At 40.7% G+C, this 23347-nt stretch overlaps 1 protein-coding gene across 1 annotated transcript in view; it reads right to left on the reverse strand.

Moving 5' to 3' along the window:
* The window catches only part of IBTK (inhibitor of Bruton tyrosine kinase), a 128499-nt gene that overhangs the window by 83546 nt on the left and 21606 nt on the right, over nucleotides 1-23347 (reverse strand). Inside the window, exons 6-11 of the mRNA XM_040350013.1 lie at nucleotides 23097-23267; nucleotides 13826-13943; nucleotides 12830-13010; nucleotides 12623-12746; nucleotides 5956-6133; nucleotides 3896-4049 (exon numbers count right to left, since the gene is read on the reverse strand). Coding sequence (XP_040205947.1) covers nucleotides 3896-4049; nucleotides 5956-6133; nucleotides 12623-12746; nucleotides 12830-13010; nucleotides 13826-13943; nucleotides 23097-23267 — 926 coding nt within the window. The remainder of the gene's footprint in view (nucleotides 1-3895; nucleotides 4050-5955; nucleotides 6134-12622; nucleotides 12747-12829; nucleotides 13011-13825; nucleotides 13944-23096; nucleotides 23268-23347) is intronic.

Below are 23347 nucleotides of genomic sequence, written 5' to 3' on the forward strand. Positions count from 1 at the left end.
CTTTTTACAACTCTGTGATTCTGTATTTGAATATTATTATTTTTTTACATGTTGGTGTTATATCTTTCATTTTGATGTTAAATGAGTAAATACAGCGGGAAAAAAACAAAAATGATGTTGTCTTCATTTCAGGCTGCAAAGCAACAAAATTTGATTATTTTCTATACCCACTGTATGTCCCAACTAAATATATATTAATTCAGACTATAAAAGATTATTATACAAAAAAAAAAATACACAAAGCAGCCCTGATCCACCTCTTTTTGGTCCCCCTCCAGCACTACCGGCTCCTCCTCTCAAGCCACTTGCTTTGGGGGCACAAGTGCGTCTGAGCCAAGCCTTGTGGCTTGGCCCGGCTCCCACACGCTCCTCTTTGGCTCACTGGATATGATTGACAGTATCAGGAGCCAATGGCTCCTGTTGCTGTCTCAGCCAATGAGTAATGAGAGGCCCAGGAGAAGCTCAGCTATTGTGCACATCGCTGGATCGAGAGGGAGCTCAGGTGAGTATTAGGGGGGGGGCTGCTGGACACAGAATTTATGAAGGTAAAAAAAAAAACTTGAGCCTTTAAATCCACTTTAAATAGTATGGCAAGCATGTTCTAGGACAATATGAAGAGATATACAAAAGGTAGGCACGTAGAACAATAGTAAATCTGTAATGCATGAACAATCAGTAACATGTTTTATCATACACTGTGTTTTCAGAAACAAGATTAAATACCAACTCCATTTTTCTGTGCCTGCCCTCTCATCATAACTTATAAATGCAGCATACATATCCTTAACTGACAAACGGATCATTCCTCCTCTTCTACAGTGTCAGCCTTCAATGATGCATAGAACAGCATTCACTTTGGTGTGTACACCATTCTATGCTACAAATAGGTGATGGTCCATGTCCGCACATATACTTCTCATCTGGAGAATTTGGGGTGTGCGGCTAGTGGTACATAATTGAGGAGAGGGCCAGTATTACAGAAGTCACGTAGGTCTAAAGGGTATCTATGCCAAGCTATACCTTGACAAAGAAGTAGGGCCGAAACAACTAATCGATTAATCGACAACTAATCGATTATGAAATTAATTGATTACCATTTTCATAATCGATTAATCGGCCAGTAACATAATGGGGTTAAAAAAAACTAAAATTAGCCCTTTATAGTACAAAAAAGCAAATCGCTACTGTAAATATTACTTTCACTGTCCCACGGTAAAAAAATGAACCCCTTACAGTAGCGATTATTTGCTATTTTTGTACTTATTTTTGTTTTTTAACCCCATTATGTTACTAAACATCTCAGGCCTGGGTTCACACCTCTGTGTTTTGGTGCTTTTTGCAGAAACACACTACAGTTCATTTACATGTTTTCCTATGGGACACGTTCACATCCATGATTTTTTTTCAGCTGCTGCGTATTTGGAAAGGGCAAGGACTTTTTAATGCAAAACGTTGCTATTTTGATTTTTTTTTTTTGTTCAATATACTTCAATGGTGAAGCTGCAGAAAAGTATGTAATGTGTTTTTGCGGCAATTTGTGTTTTGCAGTCTGCCCAAAAAAAAAAAAAAAATGACAATTTTTTTTTTAAGGCTATCATCCGATTAATCTAAACAATAATCGGCCAACTAATCGATTATGAAAATAATCGTTAGTTGCAGCCCTACAAAGAAGTCCTTGAGAGCTTAAAATGGTTGTGAAGTCATAAGGTTTTTTATCTTAATGCATTAAGATAAAAAGCCATATGTGTGAGGCAGCCCCCCCCCCCCCCTCGACCACCCTAATACTTACCTGCGGTCCCTCTCTGTCCAGTGATGTCCACGAGTGTCTCGGCCATCCAATACAGTAGTTGGGCCATTAGCCCCCATTGCTATCAATCAAAGTCCGTTAGCCAATCAGGAGAGGGGGGAGGCCAAACCACAGCTCTGTGTCTGAATGGACACATGGAGCTGCAGCTCGATTTGGGTGCCCCCATAGCAAGCTGCTTGCTGTGGGGGCATTCAACTGCAGGGGGCCAGGAGAGCCGAAAAGGGACCCAAGATGAGGAGAATCTGGGCTGCTCTGTGCAAAATCACTGCACAGAGCAGGTAAGTATAACATGTTTGCTATTTTTTATATATATATATGACTTTACAATCACTTTTGCTACATTAGTGATTTCTATAGTATAGTAAAAGAGCAAAAGTACAGAGTACTGCCCTTTCCTTTTATCATATTCTATACAGCATTCTCTTATGAGACTTGCAGTAAATGAGTTAATCTAATCATCTATACTGAGTCCTCAAAGCTTTAAAAATAAGGACACCCTTTAATATCCACAAATCATTTAGGTACTTTTACAAAAAAACAATATGAGTAACGTTATAACTTACTATCAAAACACAAAAGCACTAAAATGAACTTGCTTTATCCGAGTATACGATCACATAGTGTTCCTGCAAGATTTCCAGATGAGCAAGCAATTCCCAGAGGAATCATTTGTTCTGTTTATTTTTCTAACAGAAGAAAAGCGGAAACCTCAGATGGGTAGCAATTTTTTTTCCTTCTCAGTTTAATGTCAGCCGCTATGTGTGGTCTTTCCTACCCATCTTTTTCAAGCTTCCATATTAGCCAGCCTCAGGTTTAACCGCTTATCAAACTCTATACATTTGATACATTCCCTACCATTTACGAGTAATTAAAGAGGTTCTAAAGCCAAAAACATTTTTTATCTTAATGCATTCCCTGCATTAAGATAAAAACAAACATTTTGCCACTTGCTGTGCCCACAACCCCTGCCCTTCAAAACTTACCCGAGTCCTGTATCAATCCAGTGCTGTGCCCATCTACAGTTCTTCTTCCCAGTCTTTCTCTTCTCACAGAAAGATCAGACAGCAGTGGGAGCATCTTGCTGCTGTCAGTCAATTCCTGTGATCAGAGTGGGGGACGGGGCCATATATCTGTCCCCATAGCAAATGTTGTTAGACACGGAAGAGGAGGAGCTAAGATCACCAGTGGGGGACCCCAGAAGAGGAGGTTCAAGACCTCTCTGTGCAATACCATTACATAGAGCAGGTGAATATATTATGTTTTATTATTTTAATTTAAAAAAATTGCCTTTAGAAACACTTTAATCTATCACTAACTGTCCCATGTTTATGAAAATACATACTGTAGCTTGTCTCAACAAAACAACTTTAGTTGACTTATGCCACAATTGGATCTTACAGGTCTTGGCCAAGCTATTTACACGTTCGAACTGCCAGGTCAAATGTCAAAACTTACTTCAAAACTCTTTATAATAATCTATATATATAAAACTCAACGTGTGTGTGTATGTATGTTCCAGCATCACGTCCAAACGGCTAAAGATATTAACATGAAACTTGGCACACATGTTACTTATATGTCAGCAACAAACATAGTATAGGTGGTTTAACCCTTACCCACCCCCATTTGCCATGGTCGGGGTTTTTCTTTAAAGTCCCATCCAACTCTATGGGAAATACATGTTACTTCATAACTTCCAAACGGCTGTACATATTTCGATAACACTTGGTCACATGTTACTTATATGTCCACTTAAACTATAGGATAGTTAATTTATCCCTTAACTACCCCCATTTGTGAGGGTCGGGGTTTTTGTTTAAAGTCCCATGCAAATCAATGGAAAATGTATGTTCCCACATAACTTCTGTACGCCTGGAGATATTTCAATAATACCTGGTACACATATTACTTATATGCCAAATAAAAATATATTAACCCTTACCTACACCCTTATATAAAAGATGGGTATATTTATATTACTACGATTTTCCTCCCCAAAAGGTTAAGATAGGAAGACCGGGCAACGCCGGGTATTCAGCTAGTTTCTTCTAAAAATGAGCAATTAAATGAACACGCATGGGATATTACCTTGTTTTTGGATCAGACTGTAACACGGCAAAGTTACTTCCATTAGGATCTGATGTGACACTAACAGCTCTGTGAACAAAGGGAAGCTTCTGAAGAGAAATACGCTCATAAACACTGTTGGAATCACTGTGAATGGGGTCTGTTATAGAGGGATCTGAAAGAAAAACGGGTAATATGGATAAGGTAATATGGACAACAAACACAGGCTAAAGCAGACAGGACAATAATAATGTTATTTTTTACAGAAAATACAAAAATAAGTAGTGCATTAAACAAGAGACTACATAATATACTGGAGGACATTTATTCATTTAGTCACACAGCCTGGCAATTCTCGGCAGTAGAAATGAGACAGACTTATGACAGCTCTGTGCAAATCTGTTGCAGCATCCTGCCCAGTATTACAGGTGCTGGGGTCGCAAATCCGCATAAAAACTGTCACATTAGGGTTGATTTACTAAAACAGGAGAGGAAAAAATCTGGTGCAGCTGTAAATACAAACCAATCAGCTTCCAGTATTTATTTATTTTTTTGTCACAGCTCAATGGAACAAGCTTAAATTAGAATCTGATTGGCTACCATGCACAGCTGCACCAGATTTTAGTAAATCATCCCAATAGACTCTGCTAACCGACAGGCAGTCTGATTTGCATCTACATTTATTGCTAAGGAAAAGAGAGCGAGACCCATCCCATTTATTTATTATTCCTTGATGTATTTATTACCATGTTTGTATGTCATTAATTATGTTCCCTAACTAATCATGTTTTATTAAATTAAAGATGATTATGAATTGCTCTTTTGTGATTACATTTCTGTATAATTAATGTACCGTGGTTACTGGTTTATTTATACCGTATCATGCCAATTTATAGGGAACCCTGACATCAAAGTTATTTCATTTATTCTATTTATTACACCCTTAAACCTCATCTAAAGTCAGGACTTCACTACCTCTCTGTTTTTGCATACATTTATTGCTAATTTGCTTGATAAGTCTCTCATTGTGCTATAGACACTCATAATAATCTGAATTTCCACCCTTGAATCGTTTTTTTTTTCCTCTCTCTCCTTTTCAGAACAGAAACATAAGGCTGCGTATCTTGCTGATGGGTTGTTGCATTACTCTTCCCCGTGCTCAAGGTGTTGATAACAGACACTTTAAAAACACTATATAATAAAGGTGCTGTCATTATTGAATGAACAAAGCCAAAAGCATTGTTAAATGATAGTTCTTCCTCCAGCAGTCCACAGAGTATCAATTATCAGCCCTGACAGGTCAATCACTATTGGGGATTTACACCCCCGACACGGAGTTGACATTTCTGTTCCAACAAGGAGGAAAATAACGACCGTGAATGATGGCATACATACCTAATGCTGAGAGACACGTTTGTACTGTTAGACCTAAAAGACAAGATTTAGATTCCTGCAAAAATGTATCTTCCTGACTGGTTCTAGTTATGTAGTTTGGCTGCAACTTATGCACGACCTTCACGTCGTTAAAGCCCACACACGACCATTTTTTACGACATTAAAAACGTAGTGAAAAATTAGCATGTTCTAAATTTTTATTGCCCATTTTTTTACATCGTGAAAAATGCTCTGGAGCCCACACACGATCGTTTTTAATGACATTAAAAAAAAGTCATTTTTTACAACCAGAAAAACGGTCGTGTGTACGTGGCATAAGAATTAAAACACACTTGCATTCAGATTTATCAACATGAACTTGGAATTAACAATGCATTTGTGTTCAAAGGATTTATAATATTTTAGGCATAGGTGGAGTCTGGTAGGGCTAGTCACCTACTGGTTTCTTTGATCTTTTAAAAGGACACCAACCATTAGACCTCCCAACAGGGAGCAGGTGACCTGGGAACTCAAGCAAATACATTTCCAAGAAACAGTGAAGGGGTTTAACACTTCAGAGTCTAATAAAACACCGATATCTGTTCTGGGTGGACTGACCCTTTAATTGCCATTCTGTTTTATTACTTGCCACAATCATTTTTTGAAGCAGTTTACTTGACAGAATTTTCACATTTCCAAAAATTTACCTTTTTTATCCATGTAGTTTTTCTTCTCACACATCCACTTTCCAGTAAAGCCTTCACCTTCCTGAGTGACAAACAGCATTTCATTCTTATTAAGGGCAAAATCAGACATAAACACCTGGCGGCCATAAACCCAACGGCACTGCTTCAGCGAACTGCTGGAAGACTTCCAGCAAAAAACCTACAAACAAATTGAGAAACTTATAGCACAGCAGAACAAATCACGACAAAAATGTAGTAAAATCTAATCGCCTAATGTTGATTCATTTATTTTTGCATAATGAATATAAAAACTTAGCATGTGGTACAGAACACTTTCACTGTCAGTAAGATAAGTGTTAAAGTGGTTGTAAACCCTTACATATACATAGTGACTATCCTCAGGTGACACACACAGTTGAAAGGAATCCTCCTACATAAGTTGTACCTATCTACAGTCTTCTCTTCTCTACATCTGTTCAAAGTGATACATTTTAAAAGAGAAGTATGGGTTTATTTTTTATTTTGGATTCATACTTACCTATGTGGATGGAGCATCGGACCGATGCTGCAGCTGTCCCCCGCCGTCTCTGCACTGAGAACTGAGCCACCAAACATCGCCGATAGCTCGGTTCTCTCCCCTCCCCGAGAGGAAAGCTGCTGACTGTCAGTGTCTTTCCTCTCTGCTTCACCACGCTCATTGGAGTGCTGAGCCGTGGTTGGGCGAGGAGAGGCTGTCTCAGCAGTTCGCTGAGACTGCCATCAATCAGGGCAGCTGGCGGATCCAGACTTGGAAGTCGTGATGACGCAATGCCCCGTCTGATGGCAGGGACGTCACCGGAGAGTGGACTTCAGACCGCTCTCCGGTGGAGAGTTGAAGTTACACTCAGTAAGGAGAGCTCTGAGAGCTGATTGGAGGAAAGGGACACGCACCCCTTTACACAGCACACAGGAACAGAGCAGAGGCTGTCAATCAGCTGGTGATCCCTCCCCGTCACTTTTTTCTCTTGGTGTCAGGCAAACCAGAATATGAAGTGACTCATGCTGATAGCAGAGGAACAGGCTAGCAGACAGAAGTGATACTTGGTGCTCTCAATTGAGACAAGTACACACTATAGAAGGATACGCTTTGTTCTGATTTTATGTTTGAGGTTTACAACCACTTTAAGGCTGCGTCGGCGGTAAAACGCTGCTATATATTTTTTTTCTGCACTTTTCGGGTTCCAAAGGGATGCTTTTAACCCCACTAGCGGCTGAAAAAGGCTTAAAAGTGCCTGCGGGCTTTCACACTGGAGTGAATAGAGCCACTGTTTCAGGACACTTTCCAGGTGCTATTTTTAACGCAATAGCGCCTGCAAAGTGCCTCAATGTGAAAGGGGTCTTAGTGACACTGAAGTTACTCATCCAGAGCAGGAATTCCTAAACTTTGTAATCCAACGACCCAAATAAAACAATAGCTATTGTACTAGGACCCAAGAAGGGAATTGGTACCAAAATATTAGCAAAGCCAAACAGAAAAAAAACAATGCCTGTATAATCCACTGCGAGAGCTCTTCAACATTTCTGTAAGCAGAGAGCAATAAATGATACATTTTTAACATCACCAACTATTGCCAGGGTCTCTTTACATCCCAACATTGTCTAATTTACTCTGCTCTTTGCCTTGTATGCGCTGTAGTCTCAGGTGAGAATATTTTTAGGTTTCATCCCATAGAAATGAATGCGCTCTATGATACATCAACCACGTTGTTGAGCTGGTTCTCGAACCTATACTCAGGACTGAGTGCGAGAGTTAAAATAGATAAAATATCCGAGCCATTTCCTATTCGAAATGGAACAAGACAAGGCTGCCCACCGTCGCCTATTATTTTCATTTTGACATTAGAACCCTTTTTAAGGATGATACCTGCAAATTCGAACATTAGGGGGATAACAACAAAAGGAGAAGAACAGAAATTGGCGGCATATGCGGATGATCTAATTTTTTTATAACATCTCCAGTTATATAAACAAAGAATCAATCAAATAAAACCAGTAGATAAAGGTTATAAAATGATAAAACAGCGCTATGCATAAATAAACATATAGATATAAGATGTTGGAAAAGAGTCCATAGATCAGTGAGTCAGGTAAACTTCAAGATAATAACGGAAATGTTTTCAAGGAATGGTAGTACACCCTCCACCGATTTCCAATCTTCACCAGAACGTGAGACACACTTCCCCTCTGGGGTTTACACTCACCAGAAGATCAATACAAAAAAGCCTTGAAATAAATCATCCTGATCGGACCTCCAACCTCATTCCAGAAGCAGCAAGGGATTTTTTAAAAACTCCAACCAGGGGTTCATAGAAAAAACAAATGGCACCAAATAGTGTAATATCGCTTTAATAAAAGAAATCCCGTATAATAACACACCCCGCTTCCTATCTACGTACAATGTATAAACTTGTAAATGAGCATAAGAATAAAGAGTCAACTTCACCGCTCTCCTCCACACACAGGGGGTCGCGCTTGTGCTGGATGCACACTGCCGAGGACACCTGGTCTGATAGGGATGGTACAGCGGTGGAACGCACTCTTCACAACTTCCTGGATACGCCGTCTTCACTCTTGTGAAGAGTGCGTTCCACCGCTGTACCATCCCTATCAGACCAGGTGTCCTCGGCAGTGTGCATCCAGCACAAGCGCGACCCCCTGTGTGTGGAGGAGAGCGGTGAAGTTGACTCTTTATTCTTATGCTCATTTACAAGTTTATACATTGTACGTAGATAGGAAGCGGGGTGTGTTATTATACGGGATTTCTTTTATTAAAGCGATATTACACTATTTGGTGCCATTTGTTTTTTCTATGAACCCCTGGTTGGAGTTTTTAAAAAATCCCTTGCTGCTTCTGGAATGAGGTTGGAGGTCCGATCAGGATGATTTATTTCAAGGCTTTTTTGTATTGATCTTCTGGTGAGTGTAAACCCCAGAGGGGAAGTGTGTCTCACGTTCTGGTGAAGATTGAAAATCGGTGGAAGGTGTACTACCATTCCTTGAAAACATTTCCGTTATTATCTTGAACTTTACCTGACTCACTGATCTATGGACTCTTTTCCAACATCTTATATCTATATGTTTATTTATGCATAGCGCTGTTTTATCATTTTATAACCTTTATCTACTGGTTTTATTTGATTGATTCTTTGTTTATACTTTTAATAGATGTGCTGTATCTATTTTAAATAGCTGCTGCAATATATATATATCACCTTCCGGTTTTTAACAGAGATTTGTTCTATTTCTGCTAAATTTTATATCTATATTATTTTAGACTTAATCCATTTCCTGTCCATCTCATATTAAAGCCCTTTCCTTGGCGCCGGGAAGTGCACTGCGTAGGTTCCCTTTGAGCATTTTTCTTTGGTGCACTCTTTTTTAAATCTCCAGTTATATCCCTACCGTCCTTATTGGCAGAAATAAGAGAATATGGAAAACTGTCTAACTTTAAAGTTAACTATGGGAAATCAGAGGCAATTGGAATAGAAACCAATGCTGTATTATTGGACCAGATAACAACGCAATTCGACTTTAAATGGACAGTCTCTAACATAAGCTACCTAGGGACTAAGATAACGAGGAATTTAAATAAACTATTTGAAATTAACTATGTAGCACTGGCTAGACGAATACAACTAGATCTAGTGAGATGGGATAAGGAAATCTTTCAAGGTTTGGATGGACAAACACTTCCAAGACTTTTATACTTAATATAGGCCCTACCAATTAAGATCCCCCAAAGTTTTATAAGGGACCTGAGATCAAGATTTTTGAAATTTATATGGGCGGGGAAACTGGCGAGAGTACGAAGGACTATTTTGTCACTAACCAAAGGGGAAGGAGGGATCGGGTTTCCGGACCTAGTAAAATATCAAGAAGCATCTCACCTAGTCAGAATAATGGAGTGGTGTGGGGGTGAAATAAGAAACCTTGGATAAAAATGGAGCAAGCAATGGTAGACATACCCCTGGAGGGCCTGGCATGGATCCCAAAAGCTGAAAGAACAGCAGAGGTAAAGAGACATCCAACAATAGGAGCCACCATGCGAACAATTAAAAAGATCTTTGAAAAAACAAATATATCTAGCTATCAGAGTCCGATGACCCTGATCCTGGGCACTAAGGCATTCCAACCAGGTCTGACAGATCAAAGATTTAATGCTCTGTGACAAAGGGGCATAAGCAGGATCATTCATTTTTCAAAGGACAACCGACTAATGACAAGAAGAGAGATTGAAAGAGAAATTTCGCCAGAATTAGACTTTTTTCGGTTGTTGGAATTGGAAGCGTTCCTACGGACAAAGGCAAAGATATATACAGAAGTTAGAACATTATCTAAATTCGAGCAGCTATGCTTAGAGGGGAACCCCTTGAGACATTCATTGTCGTATTTTTATGCAATATTAATTAACCTAGACAGACCACAAGAATTTACGTTTATACAAGCATGGGAGAGAGATCTGGGACTAACATTGTCCCAAGAACAGAAAGATAGGATCTTGCGGCTTACTCATAAGGCCTCAGTAGCAAGCAGATATTAGGAGGGAGGATATAAAATTCTAACCAGATGGTATAGAACACCAACAGTACTGCATCGAATATATGTGGACATGTGGATATGTATGAGTGGCCAAACATTTTTTTTTTTTTTTTTTTTTTAGCTGGAGGGGGAGGCTAACACTGAGAAGAAAGTTAGAGAGTTAAAGAGGAAAATAAAAGTTACACGGAACCAGGGAAGGACCAAGGAGAGGGGGGGAAAAGATGGGAATGTAACAGTGTCTTTCGATCTTCCCTCTCCCTTCTTGGTTATAGTTGATATAAATTGAAGTTATGAAATGCGATAATCTGTAATGTGAAACTTTTTGGAAAGAAATAAAAAAAAAAACACGTAGTTTACAGGCTATATCTTAGATACTGGTATTATACAACTAGGACAAATTTAATACATAGTCATGCGGTGGTCTCATCACAAACACAGCCTTGACCTATAGTTTATGAAACACTTATTTAGAAGATAAGGGTTGAGGCAGTTGTCAAAAGTGTACAGTATGACCCAACAGTGACATTGCCAAGAACTGGACGTCCCTTCAAAATTGATAAAAAGATGAGAAGAAAACTGGTCAGGAAGGCTGCCAAGAGGCCCACAGCAACATTAAAGGAGCTGCAGGAATATCTGGCAAGTACTGGTATTATACAACTAGGACAAATTTAATACATAGTCATGCGGTGGACTCATCAGAAATTCAGCCTTGACCTATAGTTTATGAAAGATTGATTTAGAAGATGAGGGTTGAGGCAGTTGCCAAAGTGTACAGTATGGCCCGGATTCACAAAGCACTTACGCCAATGTATCTCGAGATACGCCGCGTAAGTGTAAGTATGCTCCGTCGTATCTATGCGCCGTGCCCATAAACGCCTGAAAATAGGCTTCATCCGACCGACGTAACTTTCCTACGCCGGCGTATCTTGGGGGCATAATTACGCTGGCCGCAAGTGGCGCTCCCATTGATTTCCTATTCAAATATGGAAATGAGGGAGATGCGTCGATTCACGAACGTACTTGCGCCCGGCGCATAATATACGCGGTTTGCGCGTCCGGTGTAAAGTTATTCCCGATATATGAGGCGCAACTCATGCTAAGGTATGGACCAGGGAACACAGCCGTCGTACTTTATGTCGTTTACGTAGTATGTGAATAAGGCTGGGCGTAGGTTACGTTCACGTCGTAGGCAGTGATCCATCGTATCTTAAAGAGTAGTTCCGACGTGATTCTGAGCATGCGCACTGGGATACGTCCACGGGACGGCGCATGTGCCGTTCGTTTTAAGTACTTGTATGGCACTACTTGGCCCATCATTTGCATGGGGTCACGCCTCATTAGCATGGCTCACGCCCACTTCCACCTACGATGGCTTACGCCGAGGGAATCCAGCCCAGTTTGGGAGGCAAGTGCTTTGTGAATTCGGTGCTTGCCTCTCTGCGCGATGTCGGCTTAGCATATATTAGATATGCTACGCCGGCATAAATATGAGCCAATGTATGTGAATTCGGGCATATGTGTTTCTAAAACTGTTTTAATTTATTTTGTAACAGTAGAGAAGGGTTGAAACCCAACAGTTTATTTTTTGTAATCTGGAAGAGAAATTCAAGTAAAGGGAACAAAGTAAAGAGCTTTTCCCTCAGACTGTGGTCATTGGAAAATGTATCCCCATTAGATGACTTCTCTTGTGTTCCTGTTCCAGTGACAAATCAAAATGTTGGATGTTTATAACTTTCAGTCTTGACTACAGTTGTCACCAACACAAATGAAGACTGTGAAATCTGCACAGTGGGGACAAAGGCAACAATAAAAACTCATCACCACGTTACCCAAAATGTGGCCGAGTAAGGTAGTAGTTTAGGGCCTATTGCTGGGGAAGTTTAAGAGGTAAAATGACAGCTTAGGGCTAAATGTGTTGGCTTTGCTCACATGAGTTCATGGAGGTACTACACTCCCATCAATGTAGTTATTGTCAAAAAGGCTGTAATTATATTCTAAATGTACTAGATCTTTTTGAAAGTATCCAGCATTAGTGGTTTGAAAAAATAAATAAAAAATAAACTCCACTATGGCATATATTTCTTGTGTCAAGGTCTAAGGGGAAACATACCCTTCCAGCTTGATCCAAGGCAAGAAAACTGACAGACTGGCCGCCATTTTCTTTGAGATACTGTGTATCTGCTTTCTGATCCAAATACCCTCCGGAAACAAGGACCTTTTTTAAGTTTAGTTGCCTGAAAGAAAAGAAAAAATGTTCATATAGCAGTAGTGACAAAATATACCCCAGATGTGTAAGAGGTATACAAAAATATCTCACTTTGAAGCTAGTTTCTTGCACTGGTACTCTGTAAGAAGGTATATATCTCCTCTTTCGGTAACACAGACTGTAGCTCCATCACTAGCAGCCACAAGAGATATGTTAATGTCTTTATGATGAAGAGCAGAGACTTGTCGAGGACAGCTGACAAGCTTTTCTCCATTGGGGTCCACCAGGTATCCTAAAAGAACCAAACCATTAGTTTTTCATGACAGAGTTCAAAGGAAAAGCGGTTGTGATACAAAAATATGAGGACTGAAGCTGCTTCCCTTAGGCCCCTTTCACACTGGGGCAGGATGCGCGGTGGCGGTATATTTTTAGTGGCACTGTACCGTGGGAATTGCGGCGGTATTCGGCTGCTAGCAGTGCGGTATTAACCCCCGCTAGCAGCCGGAAAAGGGTTAATACTGCTGGCAATGTGCCTCTGCAGAGGCGCATTGGCGGCAGTATTACCGCGGTGTCCCATTGTTTTCAATGGGAAGGAGCAGTGAAAAAACGGTATACACACCACTCCTCTAACTGCTCCAAAGATGCCGCTTGCAGTAGATTATTTTTTCTCCCGCCAGTGCATGGCCTCAGTGTGAAAGCCCTCGGGCTTTCACATTGAGAATGCTGGGGCAGGAGTATTTCAGGCATTATTTATGCGCTAAAAAGCCTGAAATAAGCCTCAGTGTGAAAGGGGCCTTATTCTGAAAACACAAGCAGCCTGGCTTATATGCCAACATCTGGCTTCAATAAACCTAGTCACTGACCTGGAACAAGTCAGAGAAGTAAGAAATCCTTAAATTGCATACATTTTCCTAATATGTCAGGAACACACAAAGTAGTAAAGGCAAGAGGGTAAAATAGACAGCCAAACAACCAACATTTTCAGGACAAGTCAGCAAGTGTGGCTTCCATGCTTCTCTCATAACAGGATTCATTTAAAAGGGAAATGCAGTAAAAAGCATTTTCGCTGTGACCGACAGGGAAAAAAACTCTGTTTTGATTACATACCTAATTGACCTCCATTTAGTCCCATTGTATACACTGCATCTTTAGTCCACAGGACAGTGTGAAACCTTCCAGCTGTCACCCCTAGGACTGATTTGCCTTTCAAGGTTTTGGCTTGAACCTGTAGAAACAAAGTATACTGCTAAAATAATACTTAAAGCTGAACTTCAGGCATACAGCCAAGTACATTATCGAAATACATACATTAGAAGTTTTTCTGCAAACCCAGTCCTGCCATACAGCACAGCCAGCCGATCGCTGCTGGAGTCCCGCGATCGGTCCCCGGAGCTGAAGAACGGAAAGAGCTGTGTGTAAACACGGCTTCCCCGATCTTCACTGTGGCGGCGTCATCGATCGTGTGATCCCTTTTATAGGGGGGAAACAATCGATGACATCACACCTACAGCCACACCCCCTACAGTTGTAAACACACTTCAGGTCACACATAACCCCATCAGCGCCCCCTGTGGTTAACTCCCAAACTGCAACTGTCATTTTCACAGAAAACAATGCATTTTAAATGCATTTTTTGCTGGGAAAATGACAATGGTCCCAAAAATGTGTCAAAATTGTCCGAAGTGTCCGCCATAATGTCGCAGTCACGAAAAAAATTGCTGATCGCCGCCATTAGTAGTAAAAAAAAGAATTTTTGTAAACGCTATACATTTTGCGCAAACCAACCGATAAACGATTCTTGCGAATTTTTTTACTAAAAATAGGTAGAAGTATACGTATCGGCCTAAACTGAGGAAAAAAAATGTTTTTTTTATATATTTTTGGGGGATATTTATTATAGCAAAAAGTAAAATATATTGAATTTTTTTCAAAATTGTCGCTCTATTTTTGTTTATAGCGCAAAAAATAAAAACCGCAGAGGTGATCAAATACCACCAAAAGAAATCTCTATTTGCGGGAAAAAGAGGACGCCAATTTTGTTTGGGAGCCACGTCGCACGACCGCGCAATTGTCTGTTAAAGCGACGCAGTTCCGAATTGCAAAACCTGGCCGGGTCCTTTAGCTGCATTTTGGTCCGGGTCTTAAGTGGTTAAAGGGGTTGTAAAGGCAGAAGTTTTTTTTACCTAAATGCATTCTATGCATTAGGATGGTCAACCTTCTGTGTGTAGCAGCCCCCCCCCCCCCCCCAATTACCTACCTGAGCTCCTTCTCTCTCCAGCGATGTCCACGATCCCTTCAGCCATCCAGTACACTTCTCCTGATTGGTGGAGACAGAGCAGCAGCGCCATTGGCTCCTGCAGCTGTCAATCAAATTTACTCAGCCAATCAGGGGAGAGAGGGGCGGGGCCAGGTCAGGGCTCCATGTCTGAATGGATACAAGAGCTCTGACTCAGCTTGGGTGCCCCCTGTAGAAAGCTGCTTACTGAGGGGCACTAAAAGGAGGAAGGGGTTAGGAGCAGCAAAAGAGGGACCCAAGAAGAAGAGGATCCAGGCTTCTCTGTACAAAACCAACTGCACAGAGGAGGCAAGTATAACAGGTTTGTGATTTTTTTTTAAACAAGACTTTACAATTACTTTAAAGTATTTAACGCATACGCAGCTGCACTCTTTGTGCTCAGCTTTAAAGTCTATTTAAACAATAACAATGTCCTCCTCTTAGTCTCTGTTCACAATATGAACCGCATGTGAACTGCATAGGAACTGTACAGCATTCCTGTTCAATTCACATGCGATTCAGTGCAGTGCGATTTTTGAATTCATTTTGAATGGGCTTAAATTGCATAACATCACAGCAAAGTCGTGCATGCACCCATTTTGGAACTGCACTGCAACCGGATCGCATGGTAATTTTGTACCATGTGATCTGGTACTATCCGATGTGGGCAAACATATGCATTTGCGACCTAGATTTGGGGTGTTGTTAAGACTGCACTGACACCCACTGCAGATCATAAGGGCAGTGTGATTTGCATGCGGTCCAGGGAAATATGCACAGATCATGGGGATTCCTGCACAGCATTTGTGTGACCCTAGGATTAGTCTGTTAACAGCTTGCCGACCAGCCGCCGTCATTTTACGTTGGCCATTATTGGCACCTTTAGTGGAAGAAAGGTCAAGAATCTCTTGTATCATGTCCACAGTCTCTAACCATTTTTTGTCTCTAACAATCTCTTGTGTCATGTCCTCAGTCTCTAAACATCTCGTGTCATGTCTTCAATCTCTTACTTAAACTTAAACACACTGCTAATAGTATTAGCAAAATTGCCATTTGGTGCAATTTGGTGCAGACATGATACAGGAGACTGTCAGAGACTGCAGACATGATACAAGAGATTAATGCCGCCTCACCAGTGTCCATTAAATGCAGATTCACCAGTGCCTGTCAGATGCAGCAGCCTGCCTGTGCCTGTCATGCAGCCTCACCAGTTCCCATCAGATGCAGAAGCCTGCCTGTGCCCATCAGATGCAGCAGCCCGCCAGTGCCCATGCAATGCAGCCTGCCAGTGCCCATCATGTACGGCCTGCCAGTGCCCATCATGTACAGCGGCCTGCCAGTGCCCATCATGTACAGCGGCCTGCCAGTGCCCATCATGTACAGCGCCTGCCAGTTCCCATCATGTACAGCGGCCTGCCAGTGCCCATCATGTACAGCGGCCTGCCAGTGCCCATCATGTACAGCGGCCTGCCAGTGCCCATCATGTACAGCGGCCTGCCAGTGCCCATCATGTACAGCGGCCTGCCAGTGCCCATCATGTACAGCGGCCTGCCAGTGCCCATCATGTACAGCGGCCTGCCAGTGCCTATCATGTACAGCGGCCTGCCAGTGCCCATCATGTACAGCGGCTTGCCAATGCCCATCATGTACAGCGGCCTGCCAGTGCCCATCATGTGCGGCCTGCCAGTGCCCATTATGTGCGGCCTGCCAGTGCCCATTATGTGCAGCCTGCCAGTGCCCATAATGTACGGCCTTCCAGTGCCCATCATGTACAGCCTGCCTGTGACCTGGTAGTGTGATCTCATGCTGTGTGTCAGAGATCTGAATCACCGTGCAGCTGATGTAACAATGTCACTGGAAGGCTGTACATGATAGGCACTGGCAGGCTGCACATGATGGGCACTGGATGCCGCCTGCCTAAAACTCAATTTTCGGCCAAAATTTCGGTGCACCACTAATTGAGGATCTAAAAATAAATTGAGGATGTAAAAATAGATTGCGTTGCTTACATTCAGGATTTAAAAATAGATTTAGGATCCAAAAATAGATTGCATTGCTTACATTGAGAATCTAAAAATAGATTGAGGATCTAAAAATAGATTGCATTGTTTGCATTGAGGATCTAAAAATAGATTGCATTGAGAATCTAAAAATAGATTGAGGATGTAAAAATAGATTGCATTGTTTACATTTGAGGATCTAAAAATAGATTGCATTGTTTACATTGAGGATCTAAAAATAGATTGCATTGTTTGCATTGAGGATCTAAAAATAGATTGCATTGTTTGCATTGAGGATCTAAAAATAGATTGCATTGTTTGCATTGAGGATCTAAAAATAGATTGCATTGAGGATCTAAAAACAGATTGCATTGTTTACATTGAGGATCTAAAAATAGATTGCATTGTTTGCATTGAGGATCTAAAAATAGATTGCATTGTTTGCATTGAGGATCTAAAAATAGATTGAGGATCTAAAAATAGATTGCAGATCTAATAATAGATTGCATTGCTTACATTCAGGAATTAAAAATAGATTGCATCGTTTACATTGATGATCTAAAAATAGATTGCATTGTTTGCATTGAGGATCTAAAAATAGATTGCATTGTTTGCATTGAGGATCTAAAAATAGATTGCATTGAGGATCTAAAAACAGATTGCATTGTTTACATTGAGGATCTAAAAATAGATTGTGGAGCTAAAAATAGATTGCATTGTTTACATTTGAGGATCGAAAAATAGATTGCATTGTTTACATTTGAGGATCTAAAAATAGATTGTGGAGCTAAAAATAGATTGCATTGTTTACATTTGAGGATCTAAAAATAGATTGCATTGTTTACATTGAGGATCTAAAAATAGATTGAGAATCTAAAAATAGATTGAGAATCTAAAAATAGATTGAGAATCTAAAAATAGATTGCATTGTTTACATTGAGGATCTAAAAATAGATTGTGGAGTTAAAAATAGATTGCATTGTTTACATTGAGGATCTAAAAATAGATTGAGGATCTAAAAATAGATTGCATTGTTTGCATTGAGGATCTAAAAATAGATTGCATTGTTTACATTTGAGAATCTAAAAATAGATTGCATTGAGGAGCGAAAAATAGATTGCATTGTTTACATTGAGGATCTAAAAATAGATTGAGAATCTAAAAATAGATTGCATTGTTTACATTGAGGATCTAAAAATAGATTGTGGAGCTAAAAATAGATTGAATTGTTTACATTTGAGGATCTAAAAATAGATTGCATTGTTTACATTTGAGGATCTAAAAATAGATTGTGCAGCTAAAAATAGATTGCATTGTTTACAGTGAGGATCTAAAAATAGATTGAGAATCTAAAAATAGATTGCATTGAGGATCTAAAAATGTATTGCATTGTTTACATTGAGGATCTAAAAAGAGATTGCAGTTCTAAAAATAGATTGCATTGTTTACATTGAGGAGCTAAAAATAGATTGGGGTTCTAAAAATAGATTGCATTGCTTACATTCAGGATCTAAAATAGATTTAGGATCTAAAAATAGATTGCATTGTTTACATTGAGGATCTAAAAATAGATTGCATTATTTACATTGAGGATCTAAAAATAGATTGCATTATTTACATTGAGGATCTAAAAATAGTTTGCATTTACATTTGAGGAGCGAAAAATAGATTGCATTGTTTACATTGAGGATCTAAAAATAGATTGAGGATCTAAAAATAGATTGCAGATCTAATAATAGATTGCATTGCTTACATTCAGGAATTAAAAATAGATTGCATCGTTTACATTGATGATCTAAAAATAGATTGCATTGTTTACATTGAGGATCTAAAAATAGATTGCATTGTTTACATTGAGGATCTAAAAATAGATTGCATTGTTTACATTGAGAATCTAAAAATAGATTGCATTGTTTACATTGAGGATCTAAAAATAGATTGCATTGTTTACATTGAGAATCTAACAATAGATGGGAGGATCTAAAACTAGATGGGAGGATCTAAAAATAGATGAGAGGATCTAAAAATAGATTGAGGATCTAAAAATAGATTGCATTGTTTACCTTGAGGATCTAAAAATAGATTGGGGATCTAAAAATAGATAGGGTTTCCCTGCATCCAATTCGCATGGCAGGAGACTGTGACCGGCTCACAATGGAGATGGTTCACACATCTACGGGACAGCCACAGAGCGGATTGCACAAGGGTCCTGTGCATCGTTGGCTCCGTTTTTAGTTCCGAATTCGAGTCTGATTCATCCTTGAAGCGAAGAACAGGGACACACCAGACCCCTGCTGTGAACCCAGCCTTTTTTCTGCGACTTGTCCCGAGACTTGGGACTGCAAAGTCGCATGATAAGTTGTTACCCATGATTTCCATGCCCTGAGGGGCATACTTTGTAGAACCACCTTTTGCTGAAATTACAGATCCAATTCTTTTTTGGTATGTCTCTACCAGCTTTGCACATCTAGAGAGTGAATTTTTTGCCCATTCTTTGCAAAATAGCTCAAGGTCTATCAGATTGGATGGAGAGCGTCTGTGAACAGCAATTTCCAAGTCTTGCCACAGATTCTCAATTGGATTTGGGTCTGGACTTTGCCTTGGCCATTCCAACACATGAATATGCTTTGATCTAAACCATTCCATCTCTGACTGTATGTTTAGTGGTGTTGTCCTGTTGGAAGGTGAACCTCAGCCCCAGTCTCAAGTCTTTTTCAGACTCTAATGCCGCGTACACACGATCAGAATTTCCGACAACAAATGTTTGAGAGCTGGTTCTCAATTTTTCCGACAACAAAAGTGCTTGATGGAAATGCCGATCGTCTGTATGCAACTCCGACGCACAAAAATCCTACGCATGCTCGAAAATCAATACGACGCATGCTCGGAATCATTGAACTTAATTTTTCTCTGCTAGTCGTAGTGTTGCACATGATCGCGTTCTAGACGTTCGGAATTTCATACATTTGTGTGACCGTGTGTATGCAAGGCAAGTTTGAGCCAACATTCCGTTGGAAAATTTTGGTCTCATCTGACCAGAGCACCTTCTTCCACATGTTTGCTGTGGCTTTTTGTAAACTGCAAATGGCTTTCTTTCAACAATGGCTTTCTTCTTACCACTCTTAAATAAAAGCCACATTTGTGGAGTGCACAACGAATAGTTGTCCTGTGGACAGATTCTCCCACCTGAGCTGTGGATCTTTGCATCTCCTCCAGAGTTACCATGGGCCTCTTGGCTGCTTCTCTGATTAATGTCCGGCCTGTCAGTTTAGGTAGAAAACCATGTCTAGGTAGGTTTGCAGTTGTGCCACACTCTTTCCCATTTTTCTGTTTTTTTATCACCTAACCCTGCTTTAAACTTCTCCACAACTTTATTTCTGACCTGTCTGGTGTGTTTCTTGGCTTTCATGATGCTATTTGTTCACTAAGGTTCTCTAACAAACCTACGAGGGCTTCACAGAACAGCTGTATTTATACTGAGATTAAATTGCACACGGGTGGACTCTAGTTACTAGTTAGGTGACTTCTGAAGGCAATTTAATTGGTTCCACTAGATCTTAGTTAGGGCTATCAGAGTAAAGGGGGCTGAATACAAATGCATATGACACTTTTCAGATATTCAGTTGTAAAAAAAATTGAAAAACCATTTATCATTTTCCTTCCACTTCACAATTATGTGCCACTTTGTGTTGATCTTTTTTACTTTCTGCTATAAAAACACATATGCAATATCTAAAAAAAAAATCTAATTTCTTTATCAATTTAGGCTAATATGTATTCTACATATTTATTTTTCATACATCTTGGGACACAGAGTCAGGCTAATATCCATTACCTGCTGGGTTATACTTTAATAGGTGAATGGACACTGGCAGACCAAGGTCTTTAGACAGGAAGTGATCCCCTATATAACCCCTCCCACACAGGAAGTTACTTCAGTTTTTTACCAGCGTCTACCAGGTGGATGGCACGTACGTTTGAGCTCTCTGAGCTCCAGGTCTCTATTCCCACAAACATTTCCAAAAATTAATCAAAGGATTGACCGATCGGATCCATATGACACAGGGTTTATAGCTTAGATAAATGGTACCATAGCCTCGCAAAGAAGACTCAAGATCCTGCAAGGTTTTGCCTGTAATGTGGCCTCCGGGTGCTGGACCCTGCAAAGTGGAATCCTGGGCACTACAGCTCTAAGGCATTCCTGCAGGGTGCTGTACAGGTTTCAATGGAGTGGATTGTAAACATGAAAAGGGTACCCAGTCCTTGAAGGTCCTCAAGTGACGGGAACCCGCCGGGATGGGTGAAGATTGGGCTCTGGGGTTTGTCAAACCCCCATAAAATATATATATATATATATATATATATATATATATATATATATATATATATATATTCATTTTTTGTAGGGGTGCACCGAATGGAAATTTTGGTGCTGAAATCGAATATGAAGGATGAACTCGGTCCAAAACTGAAACCGATACCGAAAATGACAGTTTTTAAAAAATATTTATATTTTTATATACAGTTGTATTATATTTGACTTTTAATTAATATCATCAATTTAAATTAATATGAATTTATTGTTAGCCATTATTGGCACGTTTAGTGCAAGATAAGCTCAAGGAAAATGCAGTCTGCAGTTTCTAACCATTTCTTGGATCATGTCCCCAGTCTCTAATCATCTGATACAGGAGGTGATCAGAGACTGCAGACATGATACAGGAGGTGGTCAGAGACTGCAGACATGATACAGGAGGTGGTCAGAGACTGCAGACATGATACAGGAGGTGGTCAGAGACTGCAGACATGATACAGGAGGTGGTCAGAGACTGCAGACATGATACAAGAGATCAATGCTGCCTCACCAGTCCATATCAGATGCAGCCTACCTGAGCCCATCATGCAGCCTGCGTGTCCCCCTCAGATGCAGCCTGCCTGTCCCTGTCATACAGCCTGCCAAAGCTAGAATCAGCGGCGATCTCCGTGTGTCACGGAGCTGTAGTTAAATTGCCCCGGTCGCAGTAGCAATGTCCCGCCTCCTGTGATCACGTCACACTGATTCAATGTCCAACCATTGGATCAGTGTGCCATCAGCTCCGTGATACACGGAGATCGCGGCGAGGAAGGAGAGGGGAGAAGGAGAGGACTGGGGCACTCCAGAACGACACCCTGTAATGGGCAGCACCATTATCTGTGATTTTGTTTCTTTCGGCAATGTGCCAAAAACACAATTTTCGGCCAATATGTTTCAGCAGCCGAAATTTCGGTGCATCCTTAAAGCGGTAGTTCACCCTCTCGTACTTGATGTTACCATCGAGACAGGCATTGTAGCGCGAGCTACAGTATGCCTGTCCCGATTTTTTTAACCCCGTACTCACCTCGTAGTCGTCCATCGTAGATTCCGGCTCCCGCGGGGAATGGGCGTGCCTATGGAGAGGGAGGATGATTGACGGCCGGCCCTGGCACGTCACTCTCCCCGAAGACAGCCGGAGTAGGTCTCGGCTCTTCACGGCGCGTGCGCACAGGCTATGCGCACGCGTCGTGAAGACCAAGCCTATTTCGGCTATTTCCGGAGAAGCGTGACGCGCCAGAGCCGGCCGTCAATCATCCTCCGTCTCCAGAGGCACGCCCATTCCCCGGTATCTTCGATGGACGACTACAAGGTGAGTATGGGGGGAAAAAATTCGGGACAGGCATACTGTAGCTCGCGCTACAATGCCTGATTTAAAGGTAAAAGAAAAAAAATAATTTTTTTTTCCCGTCGATAGGGTGAACCCCCGCTTTAACTCAGTGTTTCTTAATTCCAGTCCTCAAGGAACACCAACAGTTCATGTTTTCAGGATTTCCCTCGGATGAAACAGCTGTGGTAATTACTAAAGCAGTGAAACTGATCAAATCACCTGTGCAAAATAATGGCAAGCCTGAAAACATAACCTGTTTGTGCGCCTTGAGGACTGGAATTGAGAAACACTGCCTTAACTATTACTCTATAGCACACCACACTGTAAGCAATATAATTAAACCACAGGCTCAGAAAGACATTTTATACGAAATGTGCATATCGATGAATACAAATGACTCTTTTTAAAAGAAATACTCATACCTGTCTGGGTATATTACAACTGGAAGGGGGAGGTAATATGCCGAGTTGATGAAAAGTGTTTAGGCCAAATGTGTACACATATCCATCCTCTGTCAATATTACTGTATGGTCTTTGGCAGCAGCCACCTGATTGCAAGGGTGACCAGTAAGACCTTCCACCAATCTTGGTACCTTGTAAGAAAGAAAGAAAAACATAAAATATGTACAAAGGGATATACTAAATATGAATACAACAGAAATAAAAACTGTGA

The sequence above is a fragment of the Rana temporaria genome, chromosome 4 (assembly GCF_905171775.1).
Source record: "Rana temporaria chromosome 4, aRanTem1.1, whole genome shotgun sequence".
NCBI lineage: Eukaryota > Metazoa > Chordata > Amphibia > Anura > Ranidae > Rana > Rana temporaria.